At 40.2% G+C, this 20,052-nt stretch overlaps 1 protein-coding gene and 1 pseudogene across 6 annotated transcripts in view; both read left to right on the forward strand.

Moving 5' to 3' along the window:
* LOC115567153 (NACHT, LRR and PYD domains-containing protein 3-like) overlaps positions 1-20,052 on the forward strand; it is a 54,990-nt gene that overhangs the window by 15,605 nt on the left and 19,333 nt on the right. Inside the window, exons 4-13 of one of the 6 annotated variants that reach the window (XM_030393442.1) lie at positions 6,453-6,596; positions 7,329-7,472; positions 8,866-8,911; positions 9,255-9,498; positions 12,797-14,573; positions 14,688-14,861; positions 15,404-15,577; positions 15,669-15,842; positions 15,930-15,976; positions 17,433-18,137. In XM_030393442.1, the coding sequence (XP_030249302.1) occupies positions 6,453-6,596; positions 7,329-7,472; positions 8,866-8,911; positions 9,255-9,498; positions 12,797-14,573; positions 14,688-14,861; positions 15,404-15,577; positions 15,669-15,842; positions 15,930-15,976; positions 17,433-17,974 (3,466 nt within the window). In that variant the 3' untranslated portion in view covers positions 17,975-18,137. Of the gene's footprint in view, positions 1-6,452; positions 6,597-7,328; positions 7,473-8,865; positions 8,912-9,254; positions 9,499-12,796; positions 14,574-14,687; positions 14,862-15,403; positions 15,578-15,668; positions 15,843-15,929; positions 15,977-17,432; positions 18,138-20,052 lie in introns of those variants that run through there. The other 5 variants (XM_030393443.1, XM_030393444.1, XM_030393450.1 and 2 more) reach the window with 5 other exon arrangements.
* The window catches only part of LOC115567151 (NACHT, LRR and PYD domains-containing protein 3-like), an 88,383-nt pseudogene continuing 69,540 nt past the window's right edge, over positions 1,210-20,052 (forward strand).

Here is a 20,052-nt window from a genome sequence, read left to right on the forward strand (position 1 = left end):
TCACTGGTTCAAATCCTGGCTCCACTGGGGTGGGACTAAGCTACATGCCGAAGTATCCTTGAGCAAGATACTGAACCCCAGAATTGCTCCTGATGTGCAGTTGGCACCTTGTGGGGCAGCCACTGCCATCAGTAAGGGTCCTGCAATGAGCTGGCGACTCATTCAGGGTGCACCCTGGCCTTCGCCCATGAGTGGAACTGGATTTGGCCCCAGTAACCCCCGCAACCCTCACAGAAGAGCGGAAAAAGAAAACGAACAAACTAACGAACGAACGAAGTTTAAACTAAAGCAGTTGTGCAAAGTAAGTAATGTACTACAAACTACTTGTGCTTGAATATTTATATTTCATGCTTCAATACTTGTAGATCTGCTGTAAAAATACAGATGTTAGGATAAAGATGATGATGAAAATGATGATGATTTATTGTCTTTTTCTCCCTGGATTTCACAACATGGATGTTGTACTCAGCCGAGCAGGAAAGTCAGCAGACAGTATTCAGGACTGAAGGAAACATCTGAACCAGAGCAAAGTTTATAGGGTAAGAAATCAGAGTGATGTTCTTTAAAGAAGGATAAGACTTCAGACAAACGAATAGCAGTAAAAGAACTTTGCTAATTTATTTTAAGATGCAAGTACGACACATTATCTGAAGTATCACGTCTGTTCAAACACAGTGCAGCTTTACACAGTGTTTTTTACATTGTGTTACACAACCATTGCGTCACGTTCATGCATTGCACCAGAGTTTAACTGTGCATACAAGATGACAGTTTATCACACACACGTGCCCACATCCTGCCCCTCCACTGAGGAGGACGAGCTGTGTTGCCAGATTGTATGTTTTAGGTCACATTGTGCAGGATAAAATGGGGTTGGGCTGCTTTTCTAAATACATTAAAAATACATTTAGAAATTGTATCAATTAGTTTTGTAAACACATCCAGTAAATCAGCACAAAGTCGACACATCGTATACAATAATTTAATATACATAAAAATTTACTTCCACTTATACATTCACTTTAACAAAAATCATATTTTATTGTTATGTCATATTTAACAACAGTGAGGAACCACAGTACTGTTGCTGCTGTGTATGAATTCATGTTTGTTGTTTATAAAAGAAAATATTTGTGTGTGATCAATTTAGGGGGATTTTGAGCAATTATGGAACTGGAAACCTTCAAACAATCAACCCGACCTGGCAACAAAGAGTGAAAGTGAAAGTTAAAAAAAGTTGTTTATCAACATTAGGCGCCGTTTTCTATCTGCGTCAGAGTCGAGTGGAGCTGAAGGGTAAGTTAAGCGACTTCACTTTAACAGACTAATCGAAGATTATTTGAACAGAACATGTAGCATAAAAACAGATCTGAGTTCAGGTGATTCAGTTTAGATCCTGAAAGAGACTCGACAAAGACACAAAGATCTGACGTTAACAGGAAATAACTTCTTGGTGGTTTCTGCAGCGTAGAGGTTTATTTCATATTCCCTTCTTCTTAATATTTATTTAAAGCTTAATAAATAATGTTCAGGCGGTAACATCGATGTATTTCTTTGCATTTCTTCTGCATAATTTCCCACTTTTGGTTAACATGTTTTGTTGCTGAATCGATTTTCCCTCCAACTTTTTTCAAAAAGCTTTGTGTTGACAAATGCTTAATGTTGCACGTGACACCGAGACAACAGCTTTCCTGTATTTTTGTTATATTAACATGTTTTCATATATTTTCAGGTTACTGTGGTGAAGTAGTGTGAAACCACAGAAAGGCCCGTCCAGAGAGCTGACCTTCAGGAAACAACTGCAATTATCTGAGGACGTCATACAGGTATGGGCTGTCACCTGGTGGTCATACAAGGGTACAAGGGTGGAGTACAAATTAAATGTCTGTTAGTGCAAACATTTTATATTTTCATTATTTCAGAGTATCTGAAAAACAAACTTTATGAATTCTATAGAAAAGAAACTCTTTGTCAGAAACTTTGTTTAAAAGAGCATCAGTGTCTTACTTTGTTTAACTTGTTCGACAGTCAGCTGATCCTCTGTGTGCACAAACAAGGTAAGAGATGTTTTAAGAAGTCCTGAAACGTAAATATCAATTTGAAATTGTGTGAGTTTAATGACAATTGCATGAAGAATACAAACAAACAACAACAAGCAAGTGGGAAACGCACACAGAGCAGACAGGAGACCATCACACATATAAGTATGTAAGTTATAGTAAGCAAGTATACACTGCCATCTGGTGGCCATATTAAAGAAGTACATGGGTGAAGTAACTATTTATTTTGTCTGTACAAATTTAATGTCTATTATTTGACAGTGCAAATGTATATTTGTATGTGTATATTTATTTATTTGTATATACAGTTAATTAGTTATTCTTTTCAACTCAATTTTAAACAGTTTCACTCTGAACATAAAGGTCATTAGACTTACATTAGTCTGTAGACAGGAAGTTAAACAACCTCTTGATGAACTTGAATGAAGTATTTAAGATAATGACCATTATTACTAGGAATGTTCTGATCAGGTTTTATTTACCCCGATCCGAGTCCTTTAATATTTAGAATCTGCCGATACCGAGTTCCGATCTGATACTCAGCCTTAACTAATATTTTCCTGGATAATACAGCTGCATTAAAGGTCCCATTTCATAAAAAACAGGTTTTCTCTGCTCTCTACATATATAAGTTGGTCCTCCCTGAGCCTGCCAACTCCCTGAATGAGGTAAACCAGTGATTCCTGCATGGTCTCTGCAGCCCACCCACTGGTAACAAGGCGCTCCTACAGGCTGTTCAGATTCTGCTACTTTCGTTACGTAACGAAAGGAGTCATTATCATAGCCCCGCCTCCTCTGAGCGGTGATAGGAGATATCAGAGAGGGTGGCGTTCATCACCGAGGTGAAGTTTGTGTGTCCAGCAGAGAGACAGCAGTGTTTCACAACGTTGTCGCTCAGAGCTAGACACGCAGTTACTCTGTTGTTGGTTGTAATAATCAACATAAGTGCCTATATTCTGTCCCAGCTACAGAACAACAGAAGAGACCGTGGTTTTGTTTCATTTTTAATGACAACGTGCCGGCTGCGGTTTGTGTTAGCTTGTATGTGTGTGCTAACCACTTCACATCAGACTGCTTCAGTAACGAGTGTCAGTACAAAGCTGGCTTCGACCCTCGTAAAAGGATCAGTCTCAACCATACCAGACCCAGCAACTGCACCCGAGCCACCGATAAGTGTCGCCGCAGTTTAATAGTATTTACAGTTGCCGACGAGTTCGGTAAAGTCAGCTGGAAACTGGCTAACTAGTTAGCTCCACTTCGGTCCCCTATGCAATGGCGTTTGAAGCGACTTTAATGTTAATAATATTACGATGGAGCTTGGTTGTCACAGTAGAAAGTCTGGAAACATGTGCAGACTGGAGACAGAGACGATGCGAACAGTGTATAACAGTTTGGCGACTGTGTTGGAGACAAACACAGCTTTCGCTAGCTGTTAGCCATTAGCTACACGGTATTAACTGTAACAGCTAGAGGTTGACCGATAGTGGATTTTTAAAGGCGATATAATAATGATAATTTGGAGCAGGAAAAAGCTGATAGCCGATTAATCGGCCGATATCACTCACTCACTATTAGCTATATGTTATTATATGTGATTAATATATAATTAATATTATATAATAATATATTTAATTTAAACTTGCATGTTAAATATCTATTAAAATCTACATGGATGATTTAAATTGCACTTTAATATGGGGGGGGGTGTTAGGTGATCCTTCACATTTTAAACAAGGCGTATAGTGAATAGTGATATCTGAGACAGTGATATCCTCAGGAAGTGTAAGTAACATGTAAGTAAACGCAGCCGCAGCTTCAACTGTTCACTGTGTTGGTAAGCGGCAAAAGCAAAAAAGGGACACGAAACCATCATGTACCTGTCGCTTTTACCTCACACAGCATGTTTCAGGCTGTTCAGACCTGGTGTCACCATCCGTCCTGTACCAGCCTGTCTGCTTCTGTGTCTAAAGTGCTAAAGTCTTACCTGCCAACATTGATCAGCTGTTTGAACACACTGTTTACACTGATTTCACCATTTACACTCCATTTATGAAAGAAGAAACATGTTATTGATCTAAACATGTCACATGTTACAAAGACACTAAACAGTAACAATATAGGCTACTTCTTTGTCCCCGTGGAGAAAGTCCTGTAGTGTAAAATAACCATAGTAAGTAGATAGTGGTCAGTATAAAATAACCACAGCTAGTAATAATAGTGACTAATGGTAACTGATAATAACTGTTATAATGACAAAAGTAAGAAACGAAGAGTAATAAGTGTGAAAGAGTTGCTGAAACATTCTACTGGGCACCAGCTGACTGAAAAGTGCATCTACTGTTTAAAGCTGCTATAGTCAGATGATGTCAAGTGTGAAAATGTAACCACAAATCTAAGAATAACATCATATAACCAAATATGTAACACTTTCATTATGTTCAAAAATGCAGTGCCAAGAGTGGTCAGATATAATGGGATACATCAAGGAGGGGAGTGAATTATCAAAAACCTGAAGGCCTCAAGGCCAGAGTCTCTGAGAGCCGATGATAGCAGCACAGAGAAAGCCCCGATGTAAAAAAAACAAAGCGAGGCGAGGTGCAACTGGTCGACATGCAGTTCTGCACGTACGCCAATCTCCGCGCAAGCGCAGAAGGTAATACAGGGTTTTTCCACTAGAGGTACGGGGATTTTCCATAAGAAATATGGTATTTTTCCATCGAGAAATAACAGTGTCAGCAGAAATTAAGCAGAATAATGATTGGTTGAGGCCATGTTGTCCGAACGGACAAACCCACTTTTCTGTGTTTAAAAGAGGATGTTCGGGGCTTTGAGCATCGGGTCAGTTTGTTTTTTTCACGGATTTTGTCTGTGTCTCATCCCGTTCTTTTTTGCCGGCAAATAAAGTCCTACTGCACTCAGCCTTGAAGCCTCCTGGTGACTTTTTGATCTTTGAAATCTTTTGGACCAACTGAGAAAAGAGAAGTCTTTTTACGACAGTGCCCAGACTCCCTTAAAAAAACACTGTATTTTGTTAGTTAAAGCATTACGAGAAATGTTATGATTGTAAAATTATATCTAAACAAATTCTTACTTTTTTAGCCATCTTGTAAATTCGGCAAACTTTTTTCTTCTTTGTGTAAAAAATTGGGATTTATTTGCTAGTCAGATCCGATCACAAGCGTTCACCGAAAAACCATTATAGAGACACGTGTTAATGCCAGGTGTGAACTGATGGACTCCAGGCTGTCCCCTTGTGACTGGATCACTCAGGACGGATGTTAATTCCAGGTCTGAACAGCCTCGTTGTCTCACATCTCTCCGTCTGCATCCTTCTTTCTGGATAAGCGCCTCACAGTTTAAAACCTCTCGATTAAGCTGCACGTTGTTGCTTTATCCCAGCCTTACTTTGAGCTGGATGCTAACATTATATTAACAAACTAAAAGCCCATTTACATGCATGGATAAAGAGAAAATGCGAAACAAACACTTTATTGTACACCATGCAGAACAGACCACAGGACAGCCATCACACAAACTGCAGCTTTCTCAACAGAAAATGAGCATCATTAGTAAATTATTATTAATTAACTGTATGGATGTTGTTTTTCACTATACTGCACAGGGACGCTTTATTTTCTGTCTCGCTGACTTCTGTTTTCTCATAGAAAATACAGAAGTAAGCAACATACCTGATGACCACTTCTCTAATTTCTCCGTTACAGGTGATGTGTCCATTTGGCCGCCAACATTTCTCAAGTTGTTCTGCAGAGTTCATTAAAGTAAGTAATGTTTCTGTACGTGACTGAGCATTGTGTTTAAAACCATCTGCCTTCTGCTCTGCATGACATGTAATACAACTGAAACTGCTCTGGGGCTGCTGATGGTGTTGCTGCTGCTGCTGCTTTTGGTTAATAACCATGTATTTGTTTAGATGCTTATTTATTTTTCATGATGAATGTGTTACAATAAAAGACGAGCAGTTGCTAAACTAAATGTGTCTACTCAGCGGAAGAGACAACCGAAGCCAAGGGAGCCAGACAAGAGGAAACAAACAGAGGTATAACGATCACATTCAGGTGTAAAAATAACTGCTGTATAAAGTTATCAGAAGTCAAATGTTAGTTTAACTGTTTGCTGTTGGTTGAAATAGGAGCAGCTCTGCACTGACTGAAGTCCAAAGACGATCCACCAGTCTCTGTAACTAATCCTCCATGTGCACAAACAAGGTGAGAGATGTTGTTTAAAATAAAATCATACAATAGGGAGGAGATTGGAGAAGTCTTAAAACTTACATTTCTTTTTCTTAATTTACAAGAAGTTCAAGGATCATTTAGGAATAAGTGCCTTAATTGGGGTTTTGTAATAAGCCCTGTCACTGACCTTTTTTTGAAGTCTCGCTGAAGACCTGAAGATGAGTGAATGTGGATCTGAGAGAGGATCAGCATCTTCAACAATCAGCTTAAAGTCTGCAAAGAGTGACCGCTCAAAAGGCAATGTTCCAGTGTTCAGCAGTGAACCCAAACATTCACAAACAAGGTAAAAACTTTACTCCCTGACTGAATGAAACTGATAGCTGTTTGACTCATTTAATCACAACCAATCATTTGTGATACCAGTATCAGGCACGTTGATGCTAATTACTAAAATACATGCACTACTCCACATTGTGACTGGTTGCCTTCATGAATCATCTGTATTACTTGTATGTAATTTTGACATTCCTGTTACCGGGTATATTGAGTACATTAAATTAAAAACAAAGGAAATGAGCAAGCGTCCTACATCTCTCCTAACAAACATGATTTTCACAAATCACAGACAGGATGAATTTAACTTTTCTGTTTGTTGCACTGACACACTTTGTTTCTGCTCTGGTTTTATTTCAGCACAAAAATCACTTTTCTACTGTTTGGAAAACATCCTGTTCTGTTGGCTTGAAATACATGTTTTAGTCACTACAAGCACAGCAGGAGATAGTTGAATTCAACTATATCTCTTAATAAACTGAACATTTCATCAAAATATACTATGGAGCCTTGTGGTGTTTCCAGAGTGCCCAGCTCATAAATCATGTTGTCCTGGTGTAAGGGAACAAGTTTGTTTTGGGACTGATCCCAGAAGTAAACATCACTTCTCCGTCATTTTTATTATAAGAAGTATTTTTACTTTCTGTGTGAAAATAAATAGGTAATCATATTGTAATATCAAAATAATTGCAGTATTTAAATGTTTCACATCACTCAGCCCTGTCACTGACCTTTTTCATAGTCCTGCCGAAGACCTGAAGATGAGTGAAGGTGGATCTGAGAGAGATTCATCGTCTTCAACAATCAGCATAAAGTCTGCAAAGAGTGACCGCTCCAAAGGCAATGTTCCAGTCTTCAGCAGTGAACCCAAACATTCACAAACAAGGTAAAAACTTTATTCGCTGACTGAATGAAACTGATAGCTGTTTGACTCATTTAATCTCAGCCTGCTGTATATTAATCATTTATGATACCAGTATCAGGCATGTTGATGGTAATTACTAAAATACATGCACTACTCCACATTCTGACTGGTTGCCTTCATGAATCATCTCTATTATTTGCATGCAATCTTAAAAGTCCTTTTACCGGTTATATTGAGTTCATTGGTCTAAATTAAAATGAATACTAGACTGATGAAAGCTGTGAACTCTTTCAGCTACATCAAGTGGAAGATGGGAACATCCCCTCCAAATAAATTCAGTGTGCTGATTTTGTTATTTGGTACATTTGGGGGCAGAAGTCCATCCTTTAAAGAAAACAGCGTCATCAGCGTATGGGCTGATATGATGAAAAATATCATGAAGTCATAGATTTTAATCGATGACTGCATTAAATTAGCCTGTGGCTCTACAAGTAAATTAAAAAATATTAATGAGATGTAGTTGACGTAGATGATCTGGTCAGCAGATGTACAAAAAACAATTAAAGAACAAGTTGTTTTTAGAGATGGACGAACTGACGGTTGTAGATTGGAATCGATCTTAAAGGCGTCCAGAATCTACTTTTCAGGCCCATCATGGATTCCTCTCATTAGGGTCCTTTTCATTTTTTCTTCCTCGAAACATAATCTCATTGACAAGCCGATCTGTGCTATGTGAACACGCCAAAAGAACGATGTATCCTACTAGATCTGCTGATTGGACAGGTGACTTCACCTGACTCTTCATCAGATGACGTCCTAAAAACAATGAAATGTTGTGTTTTAGTATTGCAAAAGTAGAATTTCATTGGGTTTTTTAAGTCTGGCCTACATTTAGAAATTATAAACTTGCTACATGTCACAGTGGCTTAATATGGACAGGGTTTAAATAACGTTTGGATCTTAATGAGTCAGACTGTTTGAAAACCACAACCATATTTACACATCATGCACATCGCGACATAACAAGCTCTATTGTGGCAGGTGTGATAAATCATCCAAACTGTCAAGGGTAATAAGATCCAATGCAATTTAGATAATCAGTACATTTAAAATTACATGAAGAACAATATAGATCAGAACATCAAACAATCATGATATAAATAAATGTTAAATCAAATCCATGATCTCAGAAATCGAGATCCAAAAATCACATGCATTAACAAATAAATTAAAGTTGGATTAGCGAGTGTAAAGTAGAAATCTTAAAATCATGCAGAAATGGGCTTCCATTTTATTAAAACATTTTCTGGATCCAATAGGTACAATATTTAAATCTAAACGGACAACAAAAAGTCATTTTTGGACCCTGCTTGTACTAAAATATGGACTAAGATATGGATACTTACTTTTTCAGTGACCAGAATACATCAAGCATGCAGCAGAACCAGGACACCCTGAAGGTAGGCAGTGATTTTAAAAATCCACTTATCTTCATAATTGATTATTTTTTGTTCATCATGACAGTTTCTGCAGTCACAGAGGTTCACACAGTAGCGAAAGGGTCAAACAAATAGTTAAAAGTAGGAAACTGAGCAGATTTATTGATCCATTTAATACCATGAATACATGACATTGTAAAGCAGATTGTCTCAGAACAGACATCTCACTAACCGTTAAGTGTTTTTGCATAATGATTATAGTGTCATTACAGTAAAATTGTAATCGTACAAAATATAATTGCTAATACTGTATGATGTACACCTACACCTGAGAGAATCTGATGCTGATGTTTGAATTAAACAGGTTCCTGATTTGCGTCAGACGTTTGAATCTAAAGCCATTGCTTTAGTAAAGAACGCTCTGAGATCCCATACGAAGGTCCTTTCTGCAAAACACAAAGAGATGTTTGAAGAAGACAAGCAGGAGGACGTACTCGATGATCAACCGATGGAGATTGATGAAGAAACTAACGAAGCAGCTCTGAAGTTTGCCCTCCATATCTTGAGGTCCATGAATGAGGATGAACATGCTCACACTCTTGAGCGAAGTAAGAGAAGAATGCATGTTACTTTATTAATTTATGTTTGTTAGGAGAGGTCACTAAGTCAGTCCACTGATATTCAGTGAATGTTACTAGTCAAGTTCCTCACTATGTTGCACTGTAGTGAGTTAAGATCTAAGAATTTTAGTTAAGAGCTAAGATTTGAGCTCTAACCATCTGTATGAAGTCACTATAACCCACAAAACCAACAAACAGTTCTGACTCTTCAAATATTCAATTATTCATTCTAGTAAAATACATTAAAAAACCGTAAAACATACTTAGGCTTTTATTTAGCACTTTATTCTTCTAAAATAAGTGCTTTGACAAAATCAAACCCGTCACTTACACTATATTGCCAAAAGTATTCGCTCACCTACCTTGACTCGCATATGAACTTAAGTGACATCCCAATTTTAATCCATAGGGTTTAATAAGACGTCTTTCCCTCTGCAGCTATAACTAGGGATGGGAATCGAGGACCGGTTCTTCTTAAGAACCGGCGCCCAGTGAATCGATTCCTTGGAACCGTTAGCATGCCTGCTTAACGATTCCGCTTATCAGTTCCACTCATTGCAAATGTGTCATGACTTCACACACGCACTGCGTTGTTTTGGTTCAGAACACAGCGTACATGCCGTCGAGGCAGAAGTGCTCTAAAGTTTGGTTGTATTTCACGTGAAAAGACGACAATATGGTCACTTGCAACACTTGTAAAGTTTCCATTTCATCAAAGGGGGAACTACCTCCAGTATGCAGAAACATATGGCCACACAGCAGTTCATTTGCAGGACAGTTGCGTGTTTGATACACTACTACTTAGCGACGCAAGTGAGTCAAGCATCAGTGGAGCTAACGGGACGCCATCTGTTATTAATGCCGAAGGTACCTTTAAACTCTCAAGGCAGACCAGGCTTTGTCTAGTTAGTCAATGTGAGCACCATTTCATTGTCCATCAAATTTAGATGATGACTTACAGATTCTGGCTCGCTCAGAGGCTGCAGCAAGTAGCTCTCATGCACCTCTAGCTGCTCTGTTCACAGAGGCAGGGTTACTCAGGTGAGGCACTCTTGCTAATCTTTCAAGCCACACACTAGCGTGCCATGGCATACTGGTTGAGAAACACTGCCCTAAGCTATGGATACCTGCACTTTACTTTGAGAAGTAGCTCACCTACTTTTAGGTTTGTTTTGAGGTTGCTACACATGATTTGTGTATACACTGTGCTGTGTCTTCTGATCAGATAATAAAGCTAGTTAATACAAACAAACAAATTTATACTTACTCCTTCACCCAATGAGAACGGATAAGAGAATGATAAGGAAGGAAACCTCAGGAAGAGCCACAGAGGAGGGATCCCTCTTCCAGGACCGACAGACATACAATAGATGTTGCGTGTACAGAAAAGAGCAACAAATCACAGTTTACAAGTTACATCAACAGAAAGTCTGATACAAGCTCCTGAAAAACAACCCCAAACCATAATCCCCCCTCCACCAAATTTTCCACTTGACACAGTGCAGTCAGACAAGTACTGTTCTCCTGGCAACCGCCAAACCCAGACTCATCCATCAGATTGCCAGATGGAGAAGCGAGATTCGTCACTCCAGAGAACGCGTCTCCACTGTTCTAGAGTCCAGTGATGGCGTGCTTTACACCACTGCATCCAACGCTTTGCATTGCACTTGCTGATGTATGGCTTGGATGCAGCTGATCGGCCATGGAAACCCATTCCATGAAGCTCTCTACGCACTGTTCTTGAGCTGATCTGAAGCCCACATGAAGTTTGGAGGTCTGTAGCAATTGACTTTGCAGAAAGTTGGCGACCTCTGCGCACTATGTGTCTCAGCATCTGCTGACCCCGCTGTCATTTTACGTGGCCTACCACTTCGTGGCTGAGTTGCTGTCGTTCCCAATCGCTTCCAATTTTGTTATAAAACCACTGATAGTTGACTGTGGAATATTTAGGAGCGAGGAATTTTCACAACTGGACTTGTTGCACAGGTGGCATCCTATCAGAGTACCACGCTGGAATTCTCCTGAGAGCGACCCATTCTTCCACAAATGTTTGTAGAAACAGTCCGCCTGCCTAGGTGCTTGCTTTTATACACCTGTGTCCATGGAAGTGATTGGAACACCTGATTTAAATTATTTGGATGGGTGAGTGAATACTTTGGCAATATTATGTATATTGATTAAAGCATCCACATCATACAGGGCAGGTAGGGACACATCTGTAAAGTAGCAGCAGCTCGGGAGAGAATCCCGGGGCTCCAAAATGTGCTATTTGCTGGCAAAATTCTTGATCTTTGACCGTGGAAAAGGGCTGGTGGTCAAGTGCAAAGAATGTGCCTTTGTCTATAACTGCTTGGGCCCTTGGATTATCATTAGAAAACACTTAATGTGGCAAAGCTGGCTGTTGCTGCTTACTGTTTCTTTGATAGACTTTCATGGCAATAACAACCTTTTAAGATTTGTTGACTTCATTCTCTCTGAACTCTTACAGAACATTTATTGCAAATTGCAATCATGTTGTCTTCCTCTGAAACTTAAAAAAACAATGTCTATATGGGCGACATCTTCCCTGAGCCACTAGCGTGCTGTACTTATTGCCATTCTACTCTCCCTCCGACCTCTCTTCCTTCTCTTCTCGGTGTTAGTGGTGGATAGCAAACCAACTTTTAAAAGGCATAGTGCCACCTGCTACATTGGGGGAATAATAATAATAAATAGTAATTAAGAATTACTTTAATGATCCCAGACTGGGAAATTATTTTGTTACAGCAGCAGTGTATAAAAAAAAGACGTACTTTGTTTTGTTGTATTATTATTGTTTATGGTTTACTGTTCACTGTATATATATATGTGTGTGTATATATATATATACATATATATATATATATATATATATATATATAGCCTTCTATTTATGTTATGTACTGAGTGTTTTATTTGCGGACCCACTGCTGCTGTAACAAAATGATTTCCCAGTCTGGGATCATTAAAGTAATTCTATCTATCTATCTGTCTATTAAGATGTGCCATTATCTGGCGGATAAATTATAAATAAATTATAGTGCATCCCTTATTAGCACATAAGCATGTAAGAAGCTTAAGTGAGCCAACCTGCAGGTCAAGCAGATGATCTTGAGGCAAGTGCAAAAACATATCATAAAGTGAAAGTCAAGTTTAGCAATGTAATGAACATTTCAACCTCATCAGAACTGATAGGAAGGATACCAAGAGGGATAAGCACATGACAAATTGTTCTTGTTGTTGATGTTTCACATTTCTGTCCTGTTAGGTCATTATGGAGAAATTTTCATGTACCAGAAGAAACTAAGATCTTTACTGAAGAGTAAGAATGAATTCATATTGGAAGTAACTACACAGCAGGGACCTGTACCTCTTAGAAAGATTTATACAAAGCTCTACCTGATTGAGGGGGACAATGGAGAGGTCAACAAAGAACATGAAGTGAGACAAATTGAGACAGCATTCAATAGACGCAAGTCTTTGGAAACTCAGATCAATTGTGAGGACATCTTCAAGCCCTTACCCAACCAACAAGACAAACCAATCAGAACGGTGCTCACCAAGGGGATAGCAGGCATCGGCAAAACTGTGTCGGTACAGAAGTTCATGCTGGACTGGTCAGAGGAGAAGACCAATCAAGACATCCAGCTCCTGTTTTCACTTCCTTTTAGAGAGCTGAATTTGATCAAACATGAAAGAAGAAGTTTGATTGAGCTCCTGTACGACTTCTCTCCAGGCCTGAAAGAATCTCTAATCACAGAACTGAAGAATTACAAAGTCCTGTTTGTCCTGGACGGTCTTGATGAGTGCAGACTCCCTCTGGATTTCATAGGGAATGAGGAATGTTGTGATGCTACACAGTCGGTCTCAGTGGACAAGCTGCTGACAAACCTCATTGCAGGTAACTTGTTACCAGAAGCAAAACTGTGGATAACTACCCGACCTGCAGCAGCCAGCTGCATCCCTCAACTGTATGTGGATCGGATGACCGAGATACGAGGCTTCAACAACCTACAGAAGGAGGAGTACTTCAACAAGAAAATTGAGGATGAAACCTTAGCCAAAAGAGTAATCGCAAACATAAAGTCTGCAAGAAGTCTCTACATCATGTGCCATGTACCAGTGTTTTGCTGGATTTCCTCCATCGTTCTGGGAGAAATGTGTGCCAAAGCAGCAGGAGGAAAAATGCCAAAGACTTTGACTCAGATGTACATCTACTTTCTGTCACATCAGACCGCTCAGAAGCAAGTCAAGTACTGTGAAGATCAACAACTGGACTCCCAGGAGGTGATTATGTCACTTGGGAAGTTGGCCTTCCAGCAGCTGGAGAAAGGCAACCTGATCTTCTATGAGGAAGATCTTAGAGACTGTGGTATTGATGTCAAAGAAGCGTCTGTCTACTCAGGAGTGTGCACTCAAGTCTTTAGGGAAGAGTGCTGTATGCAGCATAAAGTCTACTGCTTTGTGCATCTGTCTGTCCAAGAGTTTCTTGCAGCATTGTACGTCCATGTGATGTACACGGTCGAAGGTGTGAACCTGATGATGAAGGAACCTCAACAGATGACTCAAAGCAAGCCTGTATTTGACTTGCACAAAGCTGCAGTGGACAGAGCCTTACAGAGTCAAAATGGCCACCTCGACCTCTTCCTGCGTTTCCTCCTCGGACTCTCTCTGGAGTCCAGTCTGGATCTGCTCAGAGGCCTGAAGATTCAGGTAGAAACCGGCAACACACAAAGTCACTGGGAAACCATTGAGTACATCAAGAATGAAGTAAATCAGTCTCATCCTCCAGAGAAGTACATCAATCTCTTTCACTGTCTGAATGAGTTGAACGACCACTCTCTGGTGGAGGAGATCCAGAGTCACTTGGACTCAGATCGAGACTTGGTGATGGACAACCGCTCTGCAGCTGAGTGGGCAGCTCTGGTCTTTGTGTTGCTGACCTCACCAGAGAAACCAGAAGAGATCGACCTCAAGAAATACTCCAGAACAAAGACAGGCCTTCTCAAGCTCCTACCAGCCATCAAAGCATCCAGATCAGCAAAGCAAGTGTCTCAGATCATTTTCTAATTATTCATTTTTAAGAATTGTTACTTGAACCTGTCCACCACAGATTTACAGATTTAATTACAAGTTAACTTTATCTTGCTGTTTATCAGGTTGGATGATTGTAATCTCACTGCAGACTGCTCTGAGGTGCTGGCCTCCATTCTCAGCTCGAGTGCTAATGAGCTGAACCATTTAAACTTAAGTGATAACAACTTACAAGACCCAGGAATCGAGCATCTCTGCCTCGGACTCGAAAAGCCAAACTGCAGACTGAAGACACTGAGGTGAGTCGACACTGAAGCTGACAATAATGTGACTTAACAAAACATCCGGAAACAGCCCCACGTCTAAGGCCCTAAATCTTCCCGCCAACACTGTGAGTTTGAACACTGTGGTATCATTCTCTCTCTTGTTTGTCTCTTCATATACATCCATATTACTGACACTAATGTCAATCTTGGTGATGTCATCAGTAAATACACCTTTTTCATCATCCACTGGGTAATTCTGGTATGTCTCAGCCCACTCCAAGTGTTTGTACTTGTTTCACTACTTACAAGACCAGACAATATGATACAGTCATAAACAAAAGTCTGCAAATTCAGTGCAGCCAAGAAGTTCCTAATCATATTTTGGAAATGTGTGGTATTCCTAGTTGCATGTCTGATAAAACCAAAAGACAGGTCAGGCTTGTGCTTTGCTTTGTGATCAATGAGATATAACCAAAAGATACCAAAGTACCAAGTTCTACTGAACTTTATTACATCTATTATTATTATTATTATTATTATTATTATTATTATTATCATGATGTTTCTCCTTTCAGGCTGAACCGATGCGGACTCACCCAGAAAGGCTGTGAGAAACTGGCTTCAGTCCTGAGCTGTCCCACATCACATCTTAGAGAGCTGGACTTGAGTGACAACGACGTTGAGGACTCAGGAGTGCAGCAGCTGTCCACTGGACTGGGAAATGTGTGCTGTAAACTGGAAACTCTGAGGTATCCCTCAGAGAAAACTATTAGTCCTTGTATAGTATTCTTGAAGCGTATCAACCATCAGTTAAGGATGAATTCTGCCACTCTGTCACAGGTTGTCCTTCTGTAACATCACAGAGGAAGGTTGTGTCTCTTTGGCCTCAGCGTTGAAGTCCAACCCATCACACCTGAGCAAGCTGGACCTGAGCTACAATCACCTCGGAGAGTCAGGAGTGAAGATCATCTCTGAAGCTCTGGAGGAAGGACGATGTGAACTGACTAAACTCAGGTAAAGAACACAGTCTAATGTTGGTTTTGTTTTGAGTTTTTACTGCTGGGACTTTATCCAGACTGATGTGTTTCTATCTTCCCACAGAGTCGACCACAATGCAGAACACTGGTTTAAACCAGGACTGAGACAATGTAAGTTGTGAATTTTTGTGCAAAAGTCAGTCAGTAATGAGTAGAAACCTTTCTGTTGATGTTTTGAAACTGAAACTGAACTCTCTGATTCTGGTTGTAGACATTTCTTCCAAGCAGATAAAAATGATCAGATTAAGTGTTTATAGGGTTATTAGGAGCTAATATTTTTCTATTGACACTTGGGGCTGCATATCACCAGAGTCATCAGCTAGTTAGCTTAATAAGCTGTGCAGCTCGTGGTCTGAACTGGGAGCTTGGAGCACAGGTGAAGGACCAGTGTTCACACTGCTGACACAGGAGATTTGGACGGGGCTGGATGAGGCTAGCTGATTAGCCAGCTAACTTAAGTGGCTAACTCTGCAACGCAATGCCAAAACTCTTACTTCTTTACATTAAAATGATGATTTTAGTTCCTCTTTGAATACTTCAATATAAAATTCTTACATGCACCCTTAAAGGAGAACTTCGGTCGATTTAAACATGCTGCTTCATTGCTCAAGCTACCCTTGACTTGCGAGTACCGAAGACGCGAACAAATTTGGTCCAGCCATTACAGAGCTCCGTGAACGGAGACTTAGCATTGAATGCTAACAGCATGGGGTCAGAACTTCACGCTGTGTTTTAAGCATCTTAACATGCTCCACATCTCACACCAAAAGTTATGCAACATCAGCAGACACCTTAGCACACAGCACTGTAGCGTGTATGACTCAAACTGAATAAAAAAGTAGTTAAAACAGTGTGTTTGTGCAAGCAGCTACTTGCCTGTTTGTTGACATCCGTGTGTTCCGGTAGCTAGACCAAACTAGCATATCCATCGAGTGTGCACTTAACAGGCTAAACAGGCTATTGTAAGGCTCATGGCTCATGACAGGCTGTAACATGGACATGTACATTATGAACATAAACACGAAAATGCTGGAATACGTTTCCGTCTCCGCCAATGAGGCAGTAAGTGCACGCTTGACGGATTGACTAGTTTGGTCTAGCTACCGGAACACACGGATGTCAACAAACAGGTAAGTAGCTGCTTGCACAAACACACTGTTTTAACTACTTTTTTATTCAGTTTGAGTCACACGCTACAGTGCTGTGTGCTAAGGTGTCTAATGATGTTGCATAACTTCTGGTGTGAGATGTGGAGCATGTTAAGACGGTTAAAACACAGCGTGAAGTTCTGACCCCATGCTGTCAGCGTTCAATGCTACATCTCTGTTCACGGAGCTCTGTAATGGCTGGACCAAATTTGTTTGCGTCTTCGGTACTGGCAAGTCAAGGGTAGCTTGAGCAATGAAGCTGCATGTTTAAATCGACCGAAGTTCTCCTTTAAAGGTTTATACTAGCCCTCTCATCAGATTTAAATCCACCAGCCATATAGAAGCAGATATAATCTATGGCTGAGTGGTATATATTGTTGTTAAAGATGTCTAACTCTTTGACTTCTTCCTTAAACCAGATGCATGTGAGCTAACAATGGATCCCAACACTGCTCACAAACTGCTCATCCTCTCTGACAACCAACAAAAAGTTACCCACAGCGTTGAGGAGCAGCCGTACCCTGATCACCTTGACAGGTTTGACTACTGGGCCCAAGTCCTGTCCCAGCAGGGCCTGCAGGGCCGCTGTTACTGGGAGGTGGAGTGGGGAGGGAAATGGGTCGGGATCGGAGTGGCCTACAAAAGCATCAGTCGCAAAGGGCCAGAAACCGACTGTGTGATGGGATACAATGGAATATCATGGAGTCTGCACTGCTCTGGGAAAGGCTACCGTGCGTATCACAACCTCGAGAGCATGGTCCTCCGTGTCCCTCCGGGTGATTCTCGTGGACTGGCGGTGTATCTGGACTGGCAGGCCGGCATCCTGTCCTTCTACAGAGTTTCTTCTGGAAGGTCGCTCACACACCTGCACACCTTCGTCACCGAGTTCACTAAGCCTCTCTACCCAGTATTCAGGGTTTGGGGAAAGGGCTCCTCATTGAGGCTGTGTCAGCTGGAATAACTTGGCAAATAAAGGACTGAACCAGGACCAGTTCTAAACACCAATGGGGTGCAATGTAAAGCTCTTATTTTGAAGACAGAGAGGAAGAGAGAAGCCGCTGCCTCATCAGAACTCCACCACACACATAGATGAGACGTGACAGTGGAGCGACTTGAACCTTTGTGAGTTATAAATCCATGGACATAACTTCCTTGTGGGGGCTAAAAAGTCACCTTCCACTTATTCAATGTGCCTAAATATGAGTCATATTTCAGAAGAGTGTCCATTTGTGCTTGTTAAGCTAACTGCTTGTTAATGAGAGTTAATAATCTAATCTGACAGCTGTCTGTGTCGCTGTTTATCTGCCACAAATCTTAAACTTCTTTCAGATATTGAGTTTATTGCGACTTTGCTGTTGTAAACATTGTTGTTCTGCTAACATCCACAGTAGTCATTTCTTGGTTTTGTCACATTTTAGATGTGTAGCCTGTATTTCTAGTTTGCACTTGCCCTCCAATAAATAGCCTAATAACAAACCAGTGTTATATTGCTTTTTAAGAACCACAGCTGAATTGCATGTCTTCCAAACCTAAGTATAATGATAATGTGAATAAACTCATGTTGACAATAATTTTTTGACACAAATGAAATCTACATATTGTGTTATTAAGGCCTGAAAGAATTTTTGGCACGTTAAGTGCGCACACATACTGCCCTTTTCTGACTTTGAGCCCCTGCCCCTCTAAAATCATGTGCATGTCCCTGCAAGGATATATATATTTGTGTTTAAAGGGGTCTATGTAGATATTTTCATGTATTAATCACTTTAGTAGTGGCCATGTGAGCAGATTGTAACAGGACATGATATGAGATCTTACCCGTCTCTGTCCTTGTCTCTACGAGCACGGGATGATTTGTTGAAGTTGTTTAATTTCACTGGACTGTTGGATTTCTTTGTGAAAAATGTCATGTTATGTACATTCTCAAATGCCTCATCGCTTTACCCCACTAATGTTTCCCCTTGATTCCACTGGGCACGTCTCTGCATCCGTTTGACGCAGTCTTATCTTATGAATAACAACACTTTCACTGGTGTTGGATAGGAGATCTCCTTCAGCTGTTAAAGAAACCGTTCATGTTGACCCAAAACTAGCAGTTAGTTTGGCTCAGAGTCATTTATAATAATTATATTCCCAGTAAAGTTTCCAGTTTTAATTGTACTGATGTCCTTTTAGACATTCAAGCTCATTGTTATATGTAATATTATACATAATGAGTTATATAAAATGTAGGTTTAACGCATATATAGAGAAACATACACATATTGGACTATATTTTTTATTTGACTATATTTTTGTATGTATGTAACTCCTAGGGCTGTCAAAGTTAACGCGTTAATAACGCGTTAACGCAACATCCTCTTAACGCCGTTAATTTTTTTAACGCGCGATTAACGCCCGGTATTTTAAAAAAAGAAATGCGCATTGTTGGATTTATGGCCATTGGTGGCACCTGTAGTCTTGATCCAGAGGGTGGCAGAAGAATAAGAAAGGGAATCAGAAGAAGAAGAAGCAGGGTTGGCATTCGGGAAAAACGCGGTGGACTGAAAAGCGAAAGTTAAAGGAAATGGAGAAAGAACTTATGAACGGCAAATTCACTTTAAAAACACTTTCAGATGGTTCGGTCAATAGGACAAAAGTTATCTGCACGTACTGTCGACATGAAATGAGTTACCACTGAAGTACGTCGAGTCTCGGATATCATTTGCAAGCCGACACGGCAGATGCAGAGAGGCCCCCCCCCCCCCCCCTCGCCAAAAGCAGACATCACCATGTTTTGATCCCATTTAGAGTGAGGGGATATTTTTTTAGCCTTTTATTTTCCTGCATGATTTGAAGTGTTGAATAAAAATGTTCATAAAGCAAGCATATTTGCCCTTTCTTATGTTGATAAAAGAATTAAGAACATGAAAAAAATACATTAAGGTACATTTAGAACAGAAAAAAATGTGCCAAAAAAATGCAATTAATTTGCGATTAATCGCAATTTAACTGTGGACAAAAAAACTAATCATTTGACAGCCGTAGTCACTACATGTA

The sequence above is a fragment of the Sparus aurata genome, chromosome 17, assembly GCF_900880675.1.
Source record: "Sparus aurata chromosome 17, fSpaAur1.1, whole genome shotgun sequence".
In the NCBI taxonomy this organism is placed as follows: Eukaryota; Metazoa; Chordata; class Actinopteri; order Spariformes; family Sparidae; genus Sparus; species Sparus aurata.